Source organism: Amphiura filiformis, chromosome 16 (genome assembly GCF_039555335.1).
Source record: "Amphiura filiformis chromosome 16, Afil_fr2py, whole genome shotgun sequence".
Classification (NCBI taxonomy): Eukaryota; Metazoa; Echinodermata; class Ophiuroidea; order Amphilepidida; family Amphiuridae; genus Amphiura; species Amphiura filiformis.
Genome location: NC_092643.1, coordinates 31,008,642 through 31,034,835, shown reverse-complemented (window position 1 = coordinate 31,034,835; position 26,194 = coordinate 31,008,642). Strand labels below are relative to the sequence as shown.

The window sequence follows — 26,194 nt, the reverse complement described above, 5'->3', positions numbered from 1 at the left end:
TTTCTTTGTGAAGTTACGTCAATTTATCAATCGCTGAAAACAATATAAAACAAAAGAATTTTAACACTTTCTTTGCCAATATCTCAACATCATTATAAGCGACATAAGACTCATTCCCCTTGATCGTGTCACATATGAGCACTTCTGGACAATCACATCAGAATAACACACAATTTTGAACAACCTGCACTCATCTGTAATATTGTGATGTTTAATTTACTTGGCTTACTTGTTCCTTGTGCTTTCAAAAATGTTTAAAGTTACTTGCCGCCTCAGGAGCGTGACATGCAATTATATGTTAAAAAAAGCGCAGTGATTTATAGCACGCTACGCACAGGAACAACGCCTAGACGTTGATCCACAGGCCTCAGCACACTTTACACATGAACATGTTTGACTGATTGGCCTTTTTCAGTTTCCAAATATGACAGTCTCGATCACCAGTACATATCGCTATCTTAAACAAGTATGATGCCGAGTTTAGCAGTTCCTAAAATGTTTTCCTCATTCAATTTGTTCTCTGCACAGTGGAAGAGTGCACAGCCAGGAGAATTGATGGATACCAAGCTGAAATGTGTATTTGAATATCCAGCTAACCAAGTCCCAGCAGGCGTGTCACCGCAGGTAAGTGTCCTTCATGGTGAAGTGGGTTGCAGTGTGCAACATAAGTGGTAGTGGGGTGCACACCTGTAAATGCTTCCTCAGTGACTATACAGTAAGGCAAAAAAATTAAGGTACCAGTTGTGTTCACCCCTGTATATCCTTAATAAAGACAGATATGTAAGATAAGCAGCCAATACCTGTACTCTTTAGCTCTGATTTAAGACCTTATTGGTTGAAATTGGTTGAGAATTAAAGAAACAGTGATCTAAAACCTAATGAAGAAACAAAATCAAAAGTTGCACTTTTGTGTTCTAATCAATGAAAGCACAACGCTAGTTTTAACGAGCTAATTGATGGAAGCACTTCGCTTGTTTATCGAACGCGTTGTGTACAAATCAGTAGGGCATCATATCTAGCAAACTGCAACTTGTAAATTGACATCTTCCTTGAGTTTTTGGATTGTTGGGTGTTTATTTCTTGAACAATTGAGGTCTTAAATTCGAGCTAAACAATGTAGCTATTGGCTGCTGGTTCCAATTATGACATACCTGTCTTTGTTTAGGATATACAAGGGGTGAACATAACTGGTACCTTAATTATTTGGCTTACTGTAGTTTGATCAGCTCGTAATCGGTGGGAATTGTTAGGCTTTTACCATTACACCGAAAAGTAGACCCAAGTGATATAGTTGATCTGTCTGGTCTACAGGGTTGTAGCTAGAACATTGGGTGGCATTTGATAAAAATCTTGCATATTTGGCCATTTGTTGTCAGAATTGATCAAATTCTTTACTAATTCAACAAAATTGTGCAATTTTGTACTCTTGTGAGTGGTGGGCTCCAATGCTAAAATTGCAGTTGAGTGGTGGGCTCCAAAACTGAGTGGTGGGCTTTCCCGCCCACCACCGCCCACTGTAGCTACAACACTGCTGGTCTATAACGTGCGTGTTGAAGAAATTAGACAGAGTATAGGACCTGAATTAAAGACCCATTCAGTGATACCAGCGCAAGTGTAAAGAAATTAAAATTATTTATAAATTGCTTGAAAGTGAAGGATAAGTCATTCAATTTGTCATTGGTATTTTTGAAATGAAAAATTTGGAAAAAAACGTTTGTTCCTGATGATCAGAGGAAAAGTTTGACATATCACATGACTACACACGGCTCTTTAGGATCATTGGTTAATGTTTAAGTATGCATGTCCCTAAGGCGATGAAAAAAGAAAACCCTGTTCTACGGGCCCGACCGACCCAGATTTTGAACAAATTGGGGAAAAAAATTTCCTGTACAAATGAATGCCGATCCAAATTTCGGAAATTTCAGGAACAACATTTCTTATTGTATTCTCTCAAATTGCAAATTATTTACAGGTTTTGGTTTTGGGTCATTTCCAAAAAAAAAGAATGGAAAAAAACAGGCTGACCGACCGAATCTATTTGAAAGGTCCGTCCGCCCGTAAAACGGGGTTTCTTTTTTTCAACGCCTAATGGTACACTGTAGTTACCTCAAAATTAATCGAAGAGTTCAAAATATGTATAACCAATCAGCAGTAAGAAAAATGTTGATATCAATTTGCCCATGACTATCACTGACGGGTCACTGGCCTCAATGGTCAGAGTACGCATGTGCAATTCAGCCTCTACACAGCAAACACAAAGCCACAGAATGTCTAAAATATACAAAAACTCAAATACTAAAATTTCATATTTATTATATTACACATTATCATCGTTTGATTATTTGTTTTGATGAAAGTATCATAAATATTTAAATGAAGGTAAATATAATTTGAATAAAACGGGCTTTTTTTCAATTCGCCACGTTCCGTTCAGAAGTAAGGGAGGTGCGAGCAATAATAAAATAATTATGATTGGATCACATGCATAATGGATATTCATGAGGTAATGGAATTAAAAAAAATGACAAAAAATAAAACAACATAAACTTCTAGTATGCTACTCAAAATTTGGTACACTCATCAGAGCACTTTCACCAGGTCAACTGGTATCTTCAGCTGATGTTATTTGCTCTGAAGATTTGTTGTTGCTAGTGATGTTGTTGAAACAACAACTAATCTTGATCAGAACAAAAACATCCACTGAAGACGCCGGTTGAACCGGTGAAAGCATTCCGGTGAGTGTACCAAATTAGATTTGGGTAGAAGTTTAATTTTGCTTTCTATAAATTAAGTTTACCGCTACGTCTGAATATACATCATAACAATAAAATTATTTTTGAAAAACGAAATTATTGCTAATGACTGATCTGTAGACAAGATCATAAGAAATCAAAATGATCTAAAGTCTGCACAAAAAGTAACTCAGCTGTTATAAATATGCCTATAGATTCAGAACAAATAATTGTTTTCACAATTTTTCAACATAGAGAGAAGGATGATTTATTTACACACATTTTGATACCCCATTCGTCAAATGTCGTTCAATATTAACAACACAGTAGTGCTTTTACAGAAAAATACCCGAATTTAAAAGTTGCAGTTTACAGCGATCAATGGTTATAATGCCAGCACTGTAAACACGTTAAACCCGCCATTATCTTCGCGCTTACTTCAAATCAATACAAATAACCTGCAACTTCTAAATTAAGGTATTTTTCTTTCAAAACACGGCTGTATTGTCAATATTGAACAAAATTGGACAAATGGGGTATCAAAATGCTCGTAAATAAAGCATCCTTCTTTTTATGTTGAAATACTGTGAAAACAATTATTAGTTCTGAATCTATAGGCGTATAACAGTGCTGTACGGTGCAAAACCTGATTCAGGAGCCAATGGCTCCTAACTTTATAAATTTAGGCGCCCAAATTTTGTTCCCAGGTAAAAAATCTGAGGTGCCAACTGACGTGCGTTGAATATTCATAGCTGCTGTACTCAATCTACATATTCCCATTGAACGCTACATACTCCATACAGCATGTACAGTGTGGGCCTATATGTTATCTAGGCAGTCCCCATCGAGACATCATGATAAATGCATATATTCATAGCATACATTCTCTTGAATGCTACATTACATACATGTTTTGCATTTGCTGGCGATTAAAAGCTTCAATAGTTGGTCGCCATTGGCTCCAGGGATTGAATATTTAGTCGCCATCAGAAAAAATCTAGTCGCCAATGCGCCTAAAATGGTCGCACCGTACAGCACTGATATATAACAGCTGAGTTACTTTTTGTGCAGACTTCATAAGTTATGCTGGATAGTGAGAAATTTGTATCTAGTATTTTATTTTTGCACTCTTGTTTTTTTCTTCTTGTGATTAACTTCTGAATTGGAAATTTACAAGCTTGTACAAATATCCTGTCATGCGGTTTATTAATTTGCAGCTATTTGAATCCATGAATACAACTGAGCACAGTACAGGGTGTCCCTGAAACTTGAACTGTATCGTCGGAAACATAACTATTTGGGTATTTTAACGACACAACTAAACATAACTAAATACTTTGTGTGGTTGAGGAATAAATCAGCTATCACATACTTTAGTCTCATACATAGCCCCCGTACCGGGTTCCCGTTAAGGTTTAAAAAATGTGCGTCCGTAATGACGCAAGTTTGCTGACGAGGTTGCAAAAACTTGCGTCCAGACAGATTTTTGCGTCCATCTGAAATTTACGATTATGACGATACGGACACGTACCCAGATCTACACCTCATCAAATGTTGATTGTTAAAAAAAAATAAAAGTGCATTTTCGCCGTGATATTCCATCTCCATTCGCTATGATAATTTTTCTCATTTCTGTGTCAGTTTTGGTCCGAAACGTGGTCAAAAACAGGTGCAAAACATGAGCAAAGTCTGTCAATCTTGAGCAGTTTTCGTTCGTACTTTCACTTCCGCATTCTTTTTTAAATTAACGTGGTGTTGATGCTACAAAAACTGAAACACGCGCTGCCACAAATAATACGAAAAAGGGTTATCATTTCGATTTTTTCTTTAAAATTGCTTTTATTCATCGTAACAATAATACTAATAAAGGAAACCTAGATTATTTATGAGAAAATAAACTTAAAATATTAAAAATTGAATATTGTCAGGTTGTGATAAATAACTAAATAAACGTTAGCGGCACGTGCTTACTTGTAAACAAATCAATCGGGACTTCCCCAGCCATCAAACAAACAGCGATCGTCCGGAAAGCATGCAAAAAGTGCACGATTTCCTGACGTTGCATTTACAAATATTGCAGAATTTACTTCAATTCTCAGCAGTTGGGTCAAAATTTTGGGGCTTTTATTATCTTAAAATATAAAAGAATAAAATTTCTTATTTTTATCATCAATTAATGATAAAATTTCGAAGTTTTGTCTGCGTCCACATTCATGTGACATGAACGCAAAATACTTGATTAGCTATGTGAACTTGCGTCCAAATGTGTAAAATACGCGTCTGGACGCAATGACGCACACTAACGGCAAGCCTGCCCCGTACGCATGAGTAAAATCACCTGTTTTCGCGTTATTCCCACTGGATTGAGTTAATTTCAGTTTTTTCCACTGTTTTATTTTTTCCCGATCCACCACACAAAAGTCTCACGTCTGACATCGTCAGATGTCAACATAGTTTAAAGCGTAAATCTCAATAAAAAATGCCTAATCTTGACCACAGTGCAACCTGAGAGATGAATAGATGGTCTATCTATAGTGTATACTTGCCACAGATACACAAAATTAAAGTTAAAAAAAAAATTAATCAAATTTTTTTAGCTTGGGAAGGGCTTTGAAACTAACTATTAAGATTAAAAATTAAGATGGCCTAATCACTACGCATGATGCGCCTCTCATCATTGATAGATATTGACTCTGTAGAAAGGCTTGAAAATGAGGGAGTTTCGTAAAATTCTTTTATTTCAAAAATGGAGCAGTCAATTGTCAAAATTCAAAAACCATGTGATAGTTGATATGATCCTCAACTACATCAGTTATTTATTTACTTTTGGTTTATGCGTACCCAAAAAATTCAGTTCCTGACGATACAGTTCTTTCAGGGACACCCTGTAGCATATCCACTCTTGCTTTAATTTGCAGTACCATAAGAACTGCATGTGCCTTATTGCTATTTACTCAAATCAGGGATGCTTAGACTTGTTTTTTAAAAATAGGACTCTTACAGCATATGTAGAGTATTGTGAAACTATTCATATATAGCTCTCAATATTTAAGCAGCTCATACTTATTTTTTGTATGCATTTACTATGGAGCAAGCAGGTACACTGCAGTGCATAATGGGATACTCCCATCAGCTGCTTTGCAGTAATACTGTATATAATGGGATATTTTCGTGAAATTTTAATTTTTGCGCTTTTAAACATGCAACCGGGGAATTTAAAGGAGGATTTTGTGATCCTAGCATCCTCTTTTTATGACATTTTTCAGTAGATATCCACGAAAAAAGCTTATTTCCAAAATTTCAGTTGATTCCGATTTTGCGTTATGCGAGTTATGCATGATTATGTGTATTACACTGCTCCATAGACAATGTGTTGTAATTTCATTCTGGTGCACCAGAACGAAATTCAAATTTGGCGATATTTTTGCTAAACGAATTAATCAGCAAGAAATATTTGGTACATAAACATTATGTAGCCAGAGGTATCCAGTGGTGTAAAAATCTCAACTTTTTTTGCGAAAAGTGGGGGGATGAGGCTGTGGATCACGAAATGCCCCTTTAAAACACTGTATGGAAATAGATTTTTAACCCATAGGTGTTAGCAGGGTCTTAGGCAGGTTTTGAAAGTTACCCGTCCAAAAATTGTAATAATTAAAAATTACAAAGATGAAGATTAAGTCCTAGTGCACGCCTTGGCGTGCACCATGAGCCTGGCGCGGCGATGAACGGTGGGGTCCAGGGGCCCGCCTTAGGGCCCCTGGTGGTTACAGGGCAAAGCCCCTTTGGGGTCCAGGGGCGAAGCCCCGAAGCTGTGAGGATTTAAGCTAATTTCGGACGAAATTTAGATGTATCTGGGACCAATTTTTCTGTTCATAAATCAAAATGTTACATAGAAAAATAGATACGATCGTGAAACGCATTGCATCATCACACCTTCTTTACAAAAAATCTCAAAGTTTTAAACTTTTCCAAGTTGCCGCACGCGTCAAGGTTTATTTTAATTGCTTACCTTTTAAATTAAATCAGTCATTTCTCACGAAATAGGGCCTATAGTCGTGCAGTGACAGCATTTAGCATTTGCTTCCTTTTTCGTTGCTGAAGTGTGCAACATCGGAAGCATTTTATCTCGGTGATCAAAGCATAGGCCTATAAAGAAAGAACACACTTAAATGTCCCGCGATATTTATTTCGCGATATTGTGTGAAATTAATCCGTACCTTGGCACGTGACCACAAACGTTGTAGCGTCGCAATCGGTCCCTGGAAAACCCGGCCCTCATCACAAGTTTAATATGCCACGTGGTGCAATTTACTACACTTCAATATTTTGGCGATCCTGACTTTTAGACCACCCGAGCTATATAAGGTACAAATTGCAAATTCATCATATTAAACTTTTGCAACAAGGTTAAACATGTTCTCAACTGTACAAACATACCTTTTATTCCATCTGAATAAACCTTTAGTAGTGTTTGTATCATTGCGCTCATGCAATCCTCTTTTTATTACCCACACATCACCGGGAACATCACACGGAAATAATCACAAATAGGCTCTTGTTTAATAATGATTTCTTTTAATATGCATGTTGCAACTGCTGCATTTCCCGTTTCCCATATTTTTATATACTGTAAAAATAGACCCTTTCATATCGTGTGAATCGGCATCTGAAATGTTCGCAAAATAATCACATGAACAAGACGCTCACCCGCCCACGTAACTTACACATAAACGCTCCACAAATGCGTGCATTGACGCAACGCACAACTGGCGTAAGTTCGCGCCCAAGAATTGTGTATGATGATCACTTCGGAAAACTTCCGATATGCATGATATGAAAAGGTCTATAGACCTTTTTCTCAGGCAGACCTTTTTCTCAGGCGTCACCAATCAATTGGGGTCCAGCATTCGAGTCAAACGCAAATACTGCGCACGCTTAAGGTCTCGGATTGGAAACAAGCTCACTTCTTTGTTACTTTTAATCTCTTTATCCATTCCTTTTTTCCTATCCGTTCGCCCAGAAAGCATGGTTAACCTGTACATGAACACATTTTAAGAGTGTTTAAAAAATAAATGTAAAGGCCGCGTAGGCCTACACAGTGCGTCCCATATAAATAGTCAATTTTTTGTTGACCTACTTGTTGATTGAACACGCGCAACGCTCACTTTATAAAAGGAGAAGTTTGGAAGATTTATAGGGCCTACTGAACCAAGAGCCAATGTTTGCGCAAGTTTAAATGTTTAAGGAGTAACCCTGATGAGTTTGGCACGCTTAACTCTCTTTACGCGGGTGTCGACTGCAGACGACAAGTTTTAAAAAATTCAAAAATTTCAGAAATGTAAATTTTCATGACCATATTTGGAACCAGCATGAAAATTGCACTAAAATGAGTACAAACAAGCTTAGTATTGGTTCAGAAGTTCTTAAAATAGCTCTTGATATTTTGAGAAAATATTTCAAAACTTAAACTTTTTCCGTTGATGAAGCGCATGGCTAGCACGCAGAGCATTAAGATCACGGATTGGAAACAAGCTCACTTCTTTGTTATTTTTCATCCATCACTTTATCCATTCCTTTTTCCCTTTCCGGTCGCCCAGAAAGCAGGGTTAACTGCAACATAAACAAATTTTAAGTGTTTAAAATCTTTAAGGGAAGGAATGTAAAGGCCGTAGGCCTACACAGTGCGTCCCATATAAATAGTCAAATTTTTCTTGACGTACTTGTTGATTGAACACGCGCAATGCTCACTTAAAACATGGAAGAAAGAGAAACTTATCTCTTTCTTCCATGCTTAAAAGGAGAGGTTTGGGAGATTTACTGGACCAATAGCCAATGTTGGCGCAAGTTTAAGGAGTAACCCTGATGAGTTTGGCACGCTTAACGTCTCGGATTGGAAACAAGCTCACTTCTTTGTTATTTTTATCTCTTTATCCATTCCTTTTTTGCCTTTCGTTCGCCCAGAAAGCAGGGTTAACCTGAACATGAACAAATTTGAGAGTGTTTAAACTCTTTAAGAAATGAATGTATAATAAGCAATTTTTGTTGTTGGCTTGCTTGATGATTGAACATAATAGCCAATAGCTTTAGAACTATATCAATCTTTGGGTGTCATTTTTCAAATTCTTAGAAAATTTCTATGTAATACATATGAATTTTAACAAAGATTTTTGATAAAACTTTTATCAAATGGACATCCCAGATTATCTTTGACTTGTCAAGTTGTCAGCTTATAGACGGCGAGGTTGCGCCTTAAACTTTCGCAAAGCAGGAACAAAGTCAAAATCATGAAGTGGAATTTTGGCATATGATACCCTGATGAGTTTGTCCAGTGTGGGCAGTTCCATGTTTGCCCTGTCCTTTGACTTTATCCTATTCTGAGCAGAGAATATTCTTTCCGCCTCGGCATTGCCAACCAGAACACAAAGGCACAAAGTGAACAACTTGAAGAGCTCTGCAAAAGAAGGAAAGAATTGTTTCAATAAACAGTATTAATATTCATGAGGCAATGAACCAATGGCAGCGGATTTAACATTCGCGTATTATCTATGACGCGCTGGTTTGGTCAGTTTAATTACGGGTGAGCAATTCTGGGTCGCCAATGATATTTTTTATTTCACTTTTCATTTTGATATTATTTTTTTAATGCCTGAATAATAAAATAAGTAATAACAACGATGGTTTGATGATGTTTATGTACGAGGTTGAATTACATGACTGACGTGCAGATGACAGAAATCAAAGCACTTACTTTTAATGTTTCCCATCGGGGTCGTACATTGTTCCGGTAGTGAAGGGTGCGTAGGCCTATACCATAGATTTTAGTATCTATGCCTATACACTGGTTTTTGTCATTTTCACTACCGGTTTGCACTACATCAAAATCATTTTCAGTATTAAACCTCTAAAAGATCGATTAATAAAAAAGATAAGATTGATAAAAAATAAACAAATTATCAGCTCACAATTTCCGTTGCTTACGTCATCCTGCGACAGGTCCTGCGTGCCACGCATATCGCATCATATCAATACATGAACATGACATACGCTAATTGCGCTTGTGTATGTGCAAGATTGCATTCATTTCAATCCCAGGATTTCAATTAAATCGTTGCTGAATGTTTATTACTTTACCTCTGTATATTTGTCTGTTGGCCACCTTCCTCCCACCAAACAATGCTTCCATCAACTGAGATGGTCGAAGGACATTGCCCTCATGATCATATCTGAGGTTATAAACCTCCCGTTTGAATGGTAGGAATTCCCCCATGCACAGCTCTCTATTTACTAATGCGTCGAACACCCTTCCATCCGTGTTGGTTTTCCTCTCCCCATAGTGGTTCAGCAGTGTGGTGAGGTGGTTGGCCCCCAGAAAGAGAGCTGGTCTTCACGGTCAAATAGGTATGACGCGGGGTCAAAAATCTGTAAAAAGCAGTACATTCATTCATTAATTATTAAGAATCGATTGTCCATGCTCTACAGCACTAGGGTTTCTCATGCGGACGTGAACAGAAGTTGTGCGTGAAATTATTGATTGGCTCCAAACAAAGGATATGAACCGATGTCCTTCACCGTAATCATAGCGCAGTACGGTCCATTCAATCGAATGTTGTCATCAACCTTTTTGATCGTAGTACCTCCTTCACCGTCACGTCCTCGTCAGAAAACTCGAGAAATCAAACACTTATTGATCTTATTTGTAATGCAAGTTTTGTAGTTTCAGTTCTTCAAGGACCCACCCACACTGAGATATCTACTCTCTGTATGTATCATGACCCAAACACACTGAATTCGCCAGCGAAGTTAATAGTACCGTAGGCCTCCACGTAACTGGATCACGCCGATATCATCATGATCATGGATATCGGTGCCGGGTATTGGTGTGAAACTGAAAAAAGTGCGATTGAATCGTGATCCAGTTAATTTAATGACGTACGTAACAAGTAGGACGTCGATGACTGTGATACAGGGAGTCAGGGAAAATAATATAATTACCTGCATAGCTGAAAGCAATTCAACTTGAGGGAACCTGGCATCCAGGTTTTGAAGCAAATTGGAGATGATGTCTTCCCTGTTCTTTCGGAAAGTTGCGCGTTGGTCAGATTGGTCCATATCCTGGGCTTCCTGGCGGCCTCTCCGTCGGTGTGCAACCTCCAACTTCACACCACAATAACGACCATCTGTAGTCTCAAATTGGTTCATCATGAGTGTCAAATGCGTCCCGGGATTGGCAAGCATCAATCGCAGATTGGCCTTGCAGTTAGCAATCTATAAAGTATGCAATAATAGCAATTTATAATGGATTTAATAGCAACTTAGAATACTGAAATATTGCAAGCATCGTCACATAAGATAAGATCATTGTAAGGAGGGTTGGAGTCTTTCATTATGAGACCTGTGCACTGAAGAACTATTGGATGCCATTGCTTTAATAGTAATACTGTTGAATTTATCCTTAGCCCGTTTATGTGTGCCTAGTTGTTTTAATGGGTTATTTTTACGGGGTTATATTTTGTTGTTGCGAATTTGTACTTTCTGAGCATATTTTGAGAAGTATTATAACAAAATGATGCGCTGTATCATATACGACATTGCCGATTATACCGAACAATGGAAGTATAGGGTATTTTTAGTTTTTCACTGCTGTCTGTTTATAGCGAAAAGCGCGAAAGTTTACCCCGCAAAAAAAAATCCGTTTTATAATATGAATAAAATACCTTTTCACCGATACTGTCAAATGATATGTCCCTGAACTGGAACAGCTTGCTCAGAAGATTGGTTTCTCCAAGCACGTCTGACGTGAGATGCAGAAGAGCAACAAAGTTGTAGGACTTTAGCTGCTTTATGTCGCTTATTATTATATCTTCATCAACATTAATATCAATAAGGATTTTTCCAATTAATTTCTACTAAAAATAATATAAGCATTTAATTTAAATGTGCGTTCTCGATCCCTTTATAAAACAAAATGTCACAGAGCATTAGGTTTACAAATTTACGTGATCAAGTAGCATTATGTCAAAAAACATCGGTTTAAAACGCCAAAATCTCGTTTTCATGTCGTGTTTTGTAAATCTAATGCTCCATTTAATACCTTTTCACCAATGCACTCGAACGATATGTCTCGGAACTGGAACTGCTTGCTCAGATTGTTTGTCTCACCAAGAACGTCGGCTGCCAGATGTAACAGCGCGACGAAATTGTATGACTTGAGCTGCTTGTACAAGCCAACCGCCACCGGCTCCTCTTGCGCATTCTCTTGGTCTAGCAGCGTCATCAGCGACCTGTAATTGGTTATGATGGCTGATACTGACTCTTGGAGTGACAGCCATCGTATGTCGTAGTGCCGTTTGAATTTGACGACATCCAACTCAAGGACCGATGCTAACTCCTTGAGTCTGGTCAGCCTGTTGGGGTTAATCTGCACGAAATTATAGATGGCAGACACGATCCTTTCAATGGCCTGCATGTCTGGGACGCGTGTGCAAGCCTGGGAAACGGCCAAATTCAGTCTGTGACAGACACAATGTACCGCAATACAAAACGGATTCTTGAGATGAACTCTTGCTGTGAGGCCGGTGAGCTCCCCTGTCATCACTGCAGCTCCGTCACTTCCAAGACCCACCACTCGGCTCCATGGGACTCCAAATTCCCCCAGGACGGTCTCCAGTGCAGCCATTACTGTCCCCGACCGGCCATCAGGAATCGCCTCCATTCCCAGGTACATTGTAGTCAGCTTACCTGTAGAGGACACATACCTGACTACAACGACCACATGCTTCTCCTGTGACCGGTCGGTGGACTCGTCCACACCAACAGCCACGAACGGTGCTGGTGAACCGCGCGGTGTCCCAGCTCCCCTCAGTTCACCCTTCAGGTCATCTATGACCACTCCACTAATACTCTCCAACAATTGGTTGAATATAGTGGGGCTAGTGTAGGTGGCATTGTCGCCCCTTCTAAGATATCTTGCGTCGGTGTCACCACGATGACGTAGGAAGGTAACCAAACTCCCATACTTTGAGTTGGAGATTTCCTCTGATGCGCAGAAGTACGCGCATTCTAGTGCGCACGTGAAGGATGCATTTCGTCTTTCCTCCATAGCGGCAGCAGCAGCATTTAGCCGAGGTTGATTATTAGCCTCTCCAGCCTCTGCTATTCTGTGCCCTTTGCTACTAATATGGTCTCGGATAGTTTTAATTCTGAAAATAATTATTACAAAACACTTTAAAACATGTAAAAGGCAGATAAATTGTTGTAGTTAGAATAGTTAAAAACTATAACATCTGTTCAATAACGGGGTAAAACTCAAGTACTCACTGTAAGGCGCAAGTCCAACCTGACCTTCAACATGATTAAAGATTGTCATAAGAGTCTTCAAAATACAGGAAACCTCTTTATGATGAAATCTGAAGAAGCCTGTTATAAATATGGTATTTTCCGATTTGTAACTTTCTTTTACAACCCTTATAACGAACTTTGGACATACTTTCTATTATAATTTTTCTGTCCATGCAATTTTGTTATAATAAATAGTTTCCACTGTAAATACCACTACCCAAATTATTCAAGTTAAAATAGAAAGGACAAGTAAAACCCTAAATAGCGTCAGTATAATATTGCAATGTGTCGTATATTATTTTGTCATGTAATATCATACAATTTTATTGTTATTACGTATCTAGTATAAACATTACAGGGGTAGCGTTTTAAGGGGTCTTGGGGTCCAAGACTCCTTGATTTGGCAGGTCCCCGTGATTTGGACCCCTTAATTTTGTGCGTCTGTGTAGAATTAGATGCCTGGACCCCTTTATTTGCCAATTTGGACCCCTGGACTCGGCAGGTCACCGCTAACCCTGAAACAGTATATCCCCATAGTAATTTTATATTTTCAGTATACTCTTTTTATGACATGTTTACCTGAAATTGTTGGTCCCTCTTATAAAGGCGTCATTTGCTGTTGGATTGCGCCTTCTACAGAGGCTGCACTTCATCAAGTTTAGTTGCCGATCATATTCCAGCCATGCGAAGTCCCCCAACCACTGATGCGAGAACTTCTTTGTCTGCTTTTTACCACGATTACGAACGGTATTGGCACTTGCCGGTGCGGTAGTGGATGTTCTAGCACTGGAGCCAGGGAGTGCTTCTACCTCCTCCTCATCACTTGAAGATGAAATGTCATTTCCTACAGGGATAATCAAAATAAAGGTTCCCCGAACAAAAATAAATATTTAACATGTCACAATAACTTTATTAACACGTAGACCCCGCAGACCCAGACGTAGACCTACTAAGTATACTGTTGTTCATCGCCAGTTCAAATATCATCACAGTTGACCTTTTCGGTTCGGAGATAAAAACCCAAATTAAGATTACGTCGCGTCGTGACGGTCGTGTTCCAATTCCTGTAATACAAAAATGCATAGGCCTATAATAGTCTATCTTGCCGTCATGAACAATAAGAACATTCAATTAACCAGTGGATAAAGCACTTTCCGCTGTAACAATCAGCTACACATCATGAACAGTTGGTTGAATGAAATTTATTGCCTGATACAAATTTAAAAAAAGAAAAGAAATCATAATTGACTCACCATGTATAGGTCTAGATCTAGATCGTGATGCGGTGGTGGATGTTCTACCACCAGGACCAGGGAGGGCTGTGGTGGACGCTTTACCACTAGGACCTGAGAGTGCTGTAGGTTGTGGTTCCAGCTCATCATCATCATCATCGTCATCACTAGATGAAATGTCATTTTCTACAGGGATAATCAAAATGAAGGTACCCCGAACAAAAATAAATAAATATACTCAACCAATAACTCTGTCAAGAAATCTTTATGAAATCCCTTGTGCAAATAGTTCTTTGATGCGTTATTCTTTTCTGCACATTTAGGTACCTCACAATAATTGGTCTTTGTTTAGTCACTTTTAGGCCCACTTGAATCAGACAATGTGAAGTTACAGAAACTGTAGCTATGTTTACAGTGCACGAACTCTTCAATTGGCACGCTGTAATGATCCCGTTTGAAAAGAAAAGTATGAATTTCATAACTTTTTGCAATTTTTTTGTCTTGCACCTGAGATTATTTAATTAGCCTTAACTCGATTAATTAAAGTCGTATTGAATAGAGAGAGGTATCAAAATATGCAGAAACAAATAATGGTCAAAGTAGTATTTTAGTTTTCTTCTTTTTTTGTAAAGAATATCTATCCGTCGTGACGTTCGTTAACCAACTCTTGTAATACAGAAATATTATATGGATTATGCATTCTATAGTCCTCCTCGCCATCAACAATAAGAGCATTCAATCAACCAGTGGGCAAAGCACAAATTTCCGCTTTAACAATTGTAGCATCTGCGTATTCGCCGTAGAAGTGACGTAATTAATCTACCATAGCAATAGATGAATACAATTCTGAATATATCGCCCTGCACTACAACGTTCACGCGGTACCTATGCATTGAACCATAGATGTCAAAGAAAGGCTGATCATTCGCACCAGTAAGATTGGTATCTTTGAAAAGAGCGGTATTGTATTCATCTATTGCTATGGTAGTTAATCCGATTATTACGCCACTTCCACGGCGCATACACGTGCAAAAATGGTTGAACGAAATTGGGTTATTGATTGCCTGAACAAAAAAAAATATGAGAAAACCAAACTTGACTCACCCTGTATAGGTATAGATCTAGGTCGTGATGTGGATGTTGGCGCTTGTTGCAAAATGTTGAACGGATCTGGATCAATTTGAACCGCTTCCGCATCAGCATCACGGTCCGACTCGGCATACTCAGGCTCGGCGGGCGCGGGGTCTCGATCTACTTGGTCAGTGTCATCACTTGCGTCTTCACCTTGATTTCGACGCCTGTTATGAAATATATGTATATAAAATTGTTACAAATAAAATAATGTATTGACACCAAACTTGCTATCATCAAAGTTTTGGTAGCGGGATACAGTATAATTTTGTAATTTTTCACACTGACTGAGAATTGAAATAATAGGGCATAGGCCTACACAAACATTTGTAGGCCTATTTAAAAAAAAAATTGTATCACTATGCCTTATTGAAGTTGTCGATCGAGGACTCCCGGGGGAGGACTCAGTCGTAAGCAAGACCCCTCCTTTAGGCCTTTACAATGTAATCTTATGATGGATGATCCACTTTTTGTAACATTTTGAAATGGGTAAACGATGCATAGGCCTACCCGGGGATGTATGCTAATATGATTAAATTTTTATATACCCCTATTCAGGGTCAGGGTCTGAGGCATATTTATTTCACTCTAAACAGGAGAAGATTTGACTAAAACCCCATCCATTTACCTTGCAACGTTTATATTACATCGGCAAAAAAATGCGCTAATTCCAGGCCCGTAGTCAGGTTGTTGGGGTTTTTTTTTGAGGGGGGGGGTGCTGATTTTAAACTAGAGCGGTTACCGCACCATAGCTGAACCAAGTGGCTTCGGCAGTATATTGTGGTATACCACTGTCACCCAGGGGTCACTTCTTGGCATTTCGAGATAGAGACCCGAAATAGGAATATTTACCAGAGTCTTATGAGGAGTAGCACCCCGGTGGGGAAATTATTTGGATTAGCCTATATTTTTACTCTTTTCTCTTTCATTTGACATTGGGCGGGTCATAGCTTCTACGGATTTTTTAAAAAGGGTCTAAAATATTGACCCTGGTTTTCTGAGGGGTGTCAACATGAATTTAATACATGTAGCCTACATTCTTTTCTTCTTTCTCTCTCATTTGACAAAATTTTGGGGATCATACCTTCTTGGCATTTTAAGATATGACAAGGATTCAAAACATGAATGTTGACCCAGGTCTAATGAGGAGTGAGTGTCATCCCTGGTGGGGAAATGATTTTTATTATATTTCTTACCGGTACTTTATTCTCTTTCATTTGACACAAAGGACCCAAAATATGAATATTGACCCAGATCTTATGAAGAGTGTTACCCCCGGTGGGGAAATATTTGTATTATATTCTTTATGTTTTCCTCATCTTCATGTATTATGACACCACTCATGGGATCATACCTTCGTCGCATTTAGACTTTTAGAGATATGTCCATTTCAGACCAAATGGTTTAGTCAGAAAGTAAAGTACCGTAAAATGGGGTAACTTTGGGCACTTTTCAGAGTTTTTAAACCACTGCTTCCAAACAAAACCAGTTCTATTTCTAAATACATCTGTTTTATGACATTAGGGTTCTCTTCTACACCTTGAAGTTGAAAAAGATTTTCAAATAATTTTGTAAGGGGTTAAAAATAGCCTGACCAAAGTTACCCCGCATTTGGGGCAACTTTGGTCAGAGTATTAGGCCTACATCCCATGAAGAAAAAGAAATTAAAAAAAATTGATCTTTGCTGTATATGAGCAAGTTGTTATTTTTTGTGACATTTGAACCCTTGCAAAATTAATCAAGCACACATCCATGCTCATAAATATCGATTTTTATTTTTCCTGTAAAAAATGTAAAAAAATGCTCATTTTTTTTTTTTATTCTAGATTTTTTCGTAAATTTCGAGAAAATTGGACATGAGCGACTATTATTTCTTCCTAATATATTTCTTAACAAATTGACACCAAATATGACTAAAAACAATTTTGCTGTATGAAAATATGACCATTTAAAAAAATATATTTGACCGTCCAAAGTTACCCCGCTGACCGAAGTTACCCCATTTTACGGTATTACACTTATAGACCTATAGGCTGATACCATTTCATGGTTCAGCAAAAAGGGAACCCTTTTTCAAAATTTGGACATTTTTGAACTGGGCGGATTTGGACATTTTTGGACCAAAAAGGCATTAAAAAAACCTATTTTTGTCGCACCCCCTCCTCGGGCCCCCCTCCCTTTGCTACGGCTTTAGACATTTTTGGACCAAAAAGGCATAAAAAAACCTATTTTTTGTCGCCCCCCCCTCCCCTTGCTACGGCTCTGGCTAAATCCTTACAACATTACGAATATTTAAAACCAGTCTGATAAATCATGATAATACTTTATAATATTAAAATCCATCATTATCCATGGCATTGGAACATGTATAAAAGAAACAGAAATCCATTATAATATTCACAAAGTTTACGTGAGCCACTGCGCAGTTGCTAGAAATCAGCGAGCACACATGGCATGATTGCAATCGTGTGGGCGGTGGCCCCCGTTATTTTTCATCGTGAATAGTTTTGCAGTATACATTAGAGCAAAGAGAGGATTGGCACTGTACATGCGTCGCAATAAAAATAAAAATCCCCTTCAAAACCAACAATTGCGCGATTTGCGCCCAAATTGGGTGTGAACAACCTGTACAGTCGTAAGAGATAGTGATATTGGGCGGAGATTTGGGTGCATTACGATCTGGACAGTGTTGCCTCTAAATGCGTGCCCATCTCCGCCCATTTCACGATTATTGAAGTGTGTTTTGATGTTAACACCCGATTTGGGCGCGATAAAGACAGAGTATCGATGCATGCGCTATCTATTGATTCAAGCATAGATGATTTATGATAAGTTTAAGTTTGGCCATGATCATGATGATGAAACAACATCGAAAGTCAGAGGGGTATGCGGAAACACACTGTAAGTTGTTGTTTCAATAGTCGACGCGCCTCTTTTATTTTTCAAGTGCACATTTTACAATAACACGCTTAAAAGTGATACAATACTGTTGAGATTCGGGAAATTTATAAAGCGTGCAATTTGTAAGCATCATATTAATAAATCACTAGATGCATGATGACCCTGTATCCATCTTGACATACTTGCAAAAATACAAGTAGGCCTACGACCTACCGGTGCAATGGCCACCCATGCATGCATGATGGACTCGTCAGTTTGTTTAATACGTTGAGCATCTTGACTGCACACAAGATTGCAGGCATATGGCAAATTATAATTAAGCAATGTACAAATGTGACAACAAATGAAGATGACCTCCTACAGAATTTTTTCTGCAGCACCCACCCCCACCCCCACCTACGATTGTATTTATTCGTCTCAACTCAGCCCCACACACCCCCATCTCTATCTGGCCCTTGAATTTGAAACGAAGTCTTGGGCCAGATAAACTGCGTATATTAAATGAGATCATCACCATGTTACCTTTTACGATACAGGCCTACGCAGACTTTATTTATTTATTCCGAAATTTTTATTTTATATCGAAATAATTAACACTTACTTGGAGAGGAACGATAATATTGACTGCTGTTGCCGCTTCATCATTAAATCCTCGCCATTAATCGCATCAGTGGTTCCCAGGAACTTCACGAAAATCTTTGCTGCATGCGCCCAAACTGGGCGTAAACATAGCGTAACACTACGAAATCTTCGTGGAAGGGGCGGATTTCTGGGTGCTTTTGTGCAGTCGAAAATAATGTGGAATGTTGCCGTATCTGTGCCCATCATCTCCGCCCAATGCACGATGACGCTGATAATTTGGGAGTGATATGTAACCGCAAACCCTGGTAAAAATAACTTTCCCAGGGATTTCATCGACGTTTTAGCGAAAAAAAAAATATTAATAGGACTGCATTAAAACGATGTTTTGGGTTTCTTATATAAATTGGTTGACAATGAAATTTTTATGAAGCGGAGACATAACATACGGCGTTTGTTGTATCATTTGTGAAAGCCTTTATTTTATTTTTCTTTGGTTGTGAAACTGCCCGTCTTTTAGACGGCTTGAGAATTTTTCTATCCGTCCACTTTTTTAATTACCCGTCTTGAAGACGGGTGGACGTATCGCTAGCTAAGACCTTGGGTGTTAGTATGTTTCAAACTGCAAATTTAGAATAGAAACCAAAAAACCTTTCAGGACAAAAATAAAACCGTATATACATACATGTACAGTAGTAATTAAAAATATGTAGATGTAATTTTGAAGTGTTAAAATGAATTGCGCATACTGACATGGACACATTCTATTGCATTAAGTAAAGCAGTGCTAGTAAACTAGTGGCACTGAATCTGTGATAGTTAATTTTGTTAATTAATGACGTTGGTAATCCAACATGCAGTGATTATAACCTGAAATCAATTAGTTGACTCATTAGTGGTCAATATCACTTACAGCTTGACACCTTCTGCATTTTTTTTTATTCATTCATGTGCAGCAGGGCTTGAAGTAAGAGCATTTGAACCAGGAGACACTATTTCAAAGAAAGTGTCTCTTGGTCTCTTGATTTGCTGCTGAACCAGGAGATTTAATTTTAATTCTTTTCAGGGTTAATTTCAGAAATGTGAATTAAAAAGGCAGCGAAAAGTTTTACTAATTAAGACATGGTCTCAGATTTGAAGCAGGTTTCACTGCCAAAGTGTGTAAAAATTCACCCCAGAGTGAAAATAGCTATGTTTAATTTCTAAGGTGTCTTTTCTAGGGTAAAATTGTTTGTAGAACATGATTTTTGGTCAAAAGCGTGCATCGTACATCGTTTTGCTACAAAATGTTGATTTGTGGCGATTTTGCCCGAAAAACACACTTTTTGGGTGACAAAAATTTTCACATGCCAACTTTGTATACTCATAGAGTCTACAATATACATAGATATGGCCCTTTAAAATGTTAACATATCAGCTGAGGGTACTATTTGATGGATTCAGGTATTTGTTTTGTGATTGACTTAAACATTTGCGCGCCAGAATCATTCAAATATGACATGCCTCGTGACAATTGACATGCCAAAATAAGCCGTTTTCGGCAAAACAATTGATTTGAAAAATCATAACTCTTGATAGGAAGGTGTTACAGTGATGGTTGACCTACCAGTCTATGCAGTATTGAATGGGCTTTCATTTGATACCTCACTTTGTTCATTTTAACTAAGGGAAACACTTGCAAAATGTAAAAATGTTTCCCCTACCCCTTAAAATTTTGATGTGTGTAAAAATTCCCGCCATTTATAAAAATCGGGATTACAAGAGAACTACAAGAGCTATAGGCTTGAAAAACTAATCAGTTATGCACAGTATAAGTTCCTACTTGGGTATAACATTAATATCTTTCCATTCCTTCTCAATTTTCTTTTCTAATTTTTTATCAATTTGTGACATCTGTAAATTACGTAAAATTTGGCATTTCAAAAATCACAACAAAAAAAAATATGAGGCGACATGTTTAAAAAACTAATCAGTTATTCCCATGATACAGTACTACAGGTATATAGTACCAAACTTGTGCTAAAATGCATATTTTTGAGTTCTAATTTTTTATCAAATTGACTCGCCACCCCATTTTTGAGCAAAATCGAAACAATTAGTACCTGTAATATTATGCAATCATGTGACCTATATTCAATGTGTGTGCACCAATCAGATGTCAGACTTGCACTACAACATGATGTGAGCCTTGCAGAGCCTTTATAAGTGTGCCAATAGAGTTCAAATATGTTGTGATGATGTTGTCACTTATGGATCTCATATTTTTATTTCCGCAAAAGCATATGCCTCTACTGTAATGCTCATATCAGGAAAACAATGACAGATTTTGCATTTCTGACTTCAGAAAAACTAATCAGTTATTCCCATGATACAGTACTACAGGGATATAGTATCAAACTTGTGCTAAAATGCATATTTTTTGAGTTCTAATTTTTTTATCAAATTGACTCGCCACCCCATTTTTGAGCAAAATCGGGAACAATTAGTACCTGTAATATTGCACAATCATGTGACCTATATTCAATGTGTGTGCACCAATCAGATGTCAGACTTGCACTACAACATGATGTGAGCCTTGCAGAGCCTTTATAAGTGTGCCAATAGAGTTCAAATATGATGTGATGATGTTGTCACTTATGGATCTCATATTTTTTATTTCCGTCAAAAGCATATGCCTCTACTATAATGCTCATATCAGGAAAACAATGACAGATTGTGCATTTCTGACTTCAGAAATGAAATCTGCACAAAATTTCAGTCTAGAAAACATATTTAAAACAATATTTTTTGAAACTTTATATTTTGCCATTTTTGGCAGTCAAACCTGCTTCAAATCTGAAACCGTGTCTTAAGCAGTACTAATAATAATATGTAGAGTGTTTGATACTGTGAATGACTAGAAATGTGAATTAAAAAGGCAGCGAAAATTATTACTAATTTATAGGCATAATAATAATATGTAGAGTGTTTGATACTGCGAATTACTAGATGTGAATTAAAAAGGCAGCGAAAATTATGACTAATTTGTAGGCATTATAATAATATGTAGAGCGTTTGATACTGCGAATTACTAGATGTGAATTAAAAAAGCAGCGAAAATTATTATTAATTTAAAGGCATTATAATAATATGTAGAGTGTTTGATACTGCGAATTACTAGATATATGTAAATTAAAAAGGCAGCGAAAATTGTTACTAATTTATAGGCATTAAAATAATAATATGTATACTGTTAATTACAAGAAATTAATCATTTTAAGGGATCTGGAATGAGCGTTTTGACAGTATTTTTTGTGGGACATCAGACATATCGAATTCCATTCTGAATACGAAAAATGTGCTTCTGATATCAAATAATTTTGATTTTTTGAAATTCGCAATGTAATACACATTTTATGGCAAATGATTAAAAATTGATATTTTTGATATTTAAGTTTTAACAGTACCGTACTCAAAGTAAACATTATAAATCTGATGATTAAAGTGTATACATGTAGGTGGGATGAAAAGCTGACGATCAATTGAAAATTTTGACCTTTCGTATTGAAGATATGGATTTTTTTTCCTAAAACACCAAAACAAATTAGGTCTTTTTGGGGGAAAAATCCATATCTTCAATTTGAAAGGTCCAAATTTTCAATTGATCGCCGGCTTTTCCTCCCAGCTAATTATTATTATTATTATTTGATATCAGAAAGACATTCTTCAGTATTCAGAATGCAATTCGATATGTCTGATGTGCTCTCATGTCCCACAAAAAAATACTGTCGAACGCTCATTCCAGATGCCTTAACAGCATCTGATTCAGGAGACACTATTATTAAAGAAAGTGTCTCTTGGTCTCTTGATTTGCTGCTGAACCAGGAGAAACTTCTGAAGGACATTTTTATAGCACTTTTCAGGGTTACTTTCAGACCTGTGAATTAAAAAGGCAGCACAATTTTTTTACTAATCGATCTATAGGCATTAGTAATGTAGAGTGTTTGATACTGCGAATTACTAGATATGTGAATTAAAAAGGCAGCGAAAATTGTTACTAATTTTAGGCATTATAATATATGTAGAGTGTTTGATGCTGCAAATTACAACAAATTTTCAGAATGGTTAAAATCACACAAAAATTAATGTCGCAGGATTTCATATTGCTCTTAGTCAGTACCCATCTATTTTAAGCCCTGTGCTGTTGATTTTTACAATCAATCCGCCATGTCTGGTAGACAGATCACTGTTAGCAAATAGCATGCTACAAAAGCACATGCTCATGCTGTGCCCTTTTTATCAACCTCCAGCTGGATCAGCTGTGTGTTATTTATATTTGTTACATGCTATGTCATTGCTGCAATCAGTTTCACAAGTTTATATTAGTGTTGCCAAACTTTTGGTTTTGTAGCCCAATTGGGTGATTTTGAAGATTTTTTTCTTTTTTAATATGTTTTCCTTAGAAACCAATGTTGTATAGAAATATTGGGCAACTTTTCAATATCCAACCGCCACTTACGGCAGTTTCCTGACTGATTGAAACCAGTGGTTAAGTGAGAGGAAACATTGGGTAACTTTTCATAGATATGATCCTTTATTTTTAGGCTGAAGACATCAACATAGTTTTGTCAGGCACACATTTGCCAATGTGAAGTGACATGATAAGGCGTCAAGGCCTATACATTGTACACAAAATAAGGGTTTAACAGAATGTGGTCTGATAAGTTTACCAACAGTCTTCATATGAATAGATTTTGTGAAAATGAGCTGTTGCTATGATCTCCAATATGCTCATCTCTAAAGGTTCCGTTCTTTGACCTCAATATGCTTGTATAAATAATGTACATTCATAGAATGACCTTTGAATAGTGTTGGGCAAAAAAAAAAAAAAAGAAGAAAAAAAAAAAGTACTTTTGAGCTCATAAAGCCATGACAGAATAAAACAGCAGATATGAAAATGAGAGTATAAACTGACCGGTAGATACCAGTTGTAGTCCTACTAGTTCATGGCATATTTGATGGCCCAGGGGAAAGTTAGTCCATATTTGCAAGACTATATGTGACACGATCTGGTCCATGGGGGCCAAAGGCGACAAATTTGAAACTGAGATAAAGGAAAAAAATATGGAGAAAACAACAATAAAATACATAAGAAAATAGACATCAGAAAAGTTCATAACTTTAGAACCAAGTATGCTAGACCTTTGGAGTTTTCAGTAAATGACAGCTTATTGTATGTATAAGGTAATAATTACAGTAACTCACTTTTCAAAAATGCCTCCTTTGGCCCCCATGGACCAGATCATGTCACATATATCCTTTCAAGGTGAAATAACCTACTCATGTTACCCTCTGGCCATGGTCTGGCCTGCTGTCTGTGTCTGATGTTTCTCTGGGAAACAAGCATGTCCAATTTGGGCCTTTAAAGCCATAATGTATGCTTTCTGTCAAATTTTAATTTTGTTATTCTTTACCAAAAAATGAAGTAATATTAATAAGTACCTGGCTTCTGACCATTTTACGCTGAGTAATGAGTGAAAAAACATGCATGCTACATTTTGATCGTTTTTAAACAGGGAGTTTTAGGGAGGACATATTACCACGTCAAAATTGCTTTACAAATTACAAAATGTGCCAAAAAATCAGGTTTGAAAAAAAAAAAAATTACCCAATTTCATACCGTACTATAAGATCATACATGATGACTTTAACCGCACAGACACTACTGGCCGATGTAAGAATTATTTTGATTGATTAGAACGAGAGCTGTATATTAAGCCAATCAGAGATATGGTAAGAATGCGTACAATGTAGTAGGGCTAACTAGGATTATACTTAGGGGGGCATGGGGGGAGGGCAAAGTGAATTACAGGGGGGGCAAAATTGGCAAATGTTGCGCAAAATTGCCGCAAAAAGTGGAAATTTATGTGATTTTGGGGTTTTTACCTCAAAAGTGTGTGGGGGGGGCAAGAACAATATTTGGGGGAAAATGCTCACTACCATTCCCAAGGTGCTGTGTACTACCAAATCACAACAGTTTAAAATAGTTGTTAACCTTAAACCAATCAATGTCTCTGTAAGAAAAGCCGGCAATACGGGTTTTAGGTTATTTGAACTATGTTGTTGAATGATACCATTTTGGCTGTGTAGAGATTGATTTCAGGAGTCCAGACAGTGAAAGTAAATACCCATATTTTCTATGATTGATTCTCCACCAGTGGTGTTTTGGCTATTGTTTAAGATTAGTTGGAATGTGATGATGCTATAATATTAATTCATCTGTTGTATGGAAGCTGTCTCATATTTTAATATTAATTAAAATTAATAACAAGTTTGTAAACATGTACATGTATATTGTCATGATCTCATATTAATTGATTCACAAGTTTATTGTCTGAATTTATTTTTAATATATTTTTTAATGTTTTATACATGTACATGTATGTACAAAAAGGTTGCATTTTGTTTTCTATAAACTAGAAATTCAAACTATGAAAAGAAATTTTATTTTTCAACCTCACCTACATGTATCTGGTATCTTGCAAGGCCTACATGTAATGTACATATATGTACTTTTATCAATATACAGTGAATGTGATAAATTTATAGAAAGTGAAATTTCATAAAAAATTACCTCTGCCAAGAATTTTAAGTAAAATTATAGATTTGAATTTTATTTGTGTTTGTGTAATTCTACAGAAGGTAAAAAAAATTTCATTTAAATAGGCCATGTCAAATTTCCATTGCAACATTGGCATTGCTCTAGCAGTTGTAATCCTTTTTCAAAGTATTCTTGGAAAATGATGACGAGGTACTTATTATTTTAAAGGGGCCACCTCCATTTTTGTTGTAACCTTTAGACCTAACTTATGACATACAGCCAATTTTGGCTATTTGTAGATACGTAGTATTATAGTCACCTGCTGTTTTACATTTCAATTTGATAAGTTAATCCCAGTGGTATATAATAGGCCTACATTTTGTTGTATAAACTTGATAATTTCCTTCTTTTTAGGTATGGTATAGAAAAAAATAAGAACCTTTGAAAAGTTATGGAAGAAATAAAGAAAACATTTACAAAATTTGAAAAACATGTTATTTATAAATGGAAATATAAACATCTCTTGAAGATTAGGCCAATGAAAGTCGATTTTGAGTTTCCCGTCACCGGCCCTCACTTCATTTTCTGACCCTCACTTGAATTCATTATTGTGATTTTCCAAAAAATACTGATAAAAACTGGTTATATTTGCAAAAAAAAAGGTGAATATCCATTTATTTTTTGTGCAAAAATCAAAATCG

General features: G+C 37.0%; 2 protein-coding genes across 2 annotated transcripts in view; one reads left to right on the top strand and one right to left on the bottom strand.

Annotated features, from left to right (window-relative positions):
- Positions 1-26,194, top strand: part of LOC140135868 (vesicle-associated membrane protein-associated protein A-like) — a 41,503-nt gene that overhangs the window by 5,730 nt on the left and 9,579 nt on the right. The window contains exon 4 of the mRNA XM_072157519.1: positions 529-624. Within this exon, the coding sequence (XP_072013620.1) occupies positions 529-624 (96 nt within the window). The remainder of the gene's footprint in view (positions 1-528; positions 625-26,194) is intronic.
- LOC140136388 (zinc finger protein 862-like) lies at positions 9,503-24,324 on the bottom strand. The gene is made up of 7 exons (XM_072158113.1): positions 24,242-24,324; positions 15,407-15,600; positions 14,324-14,488; positions 13,650-13,914; positions 11,824-12,931; positions 10,725-10,997; positions 9,503-10,151 (listed from the first exon to the last, which is right to left on the bottom strand). Exons 1-7 carry the CDS (start codon positions 24,322-24,324, stop codon positions 10,071-10,073), a joined length of 2,169 nt encoding a protein of 722 aa, XP_072014214.1. The 3' UTR covers positions 9,503-10,070.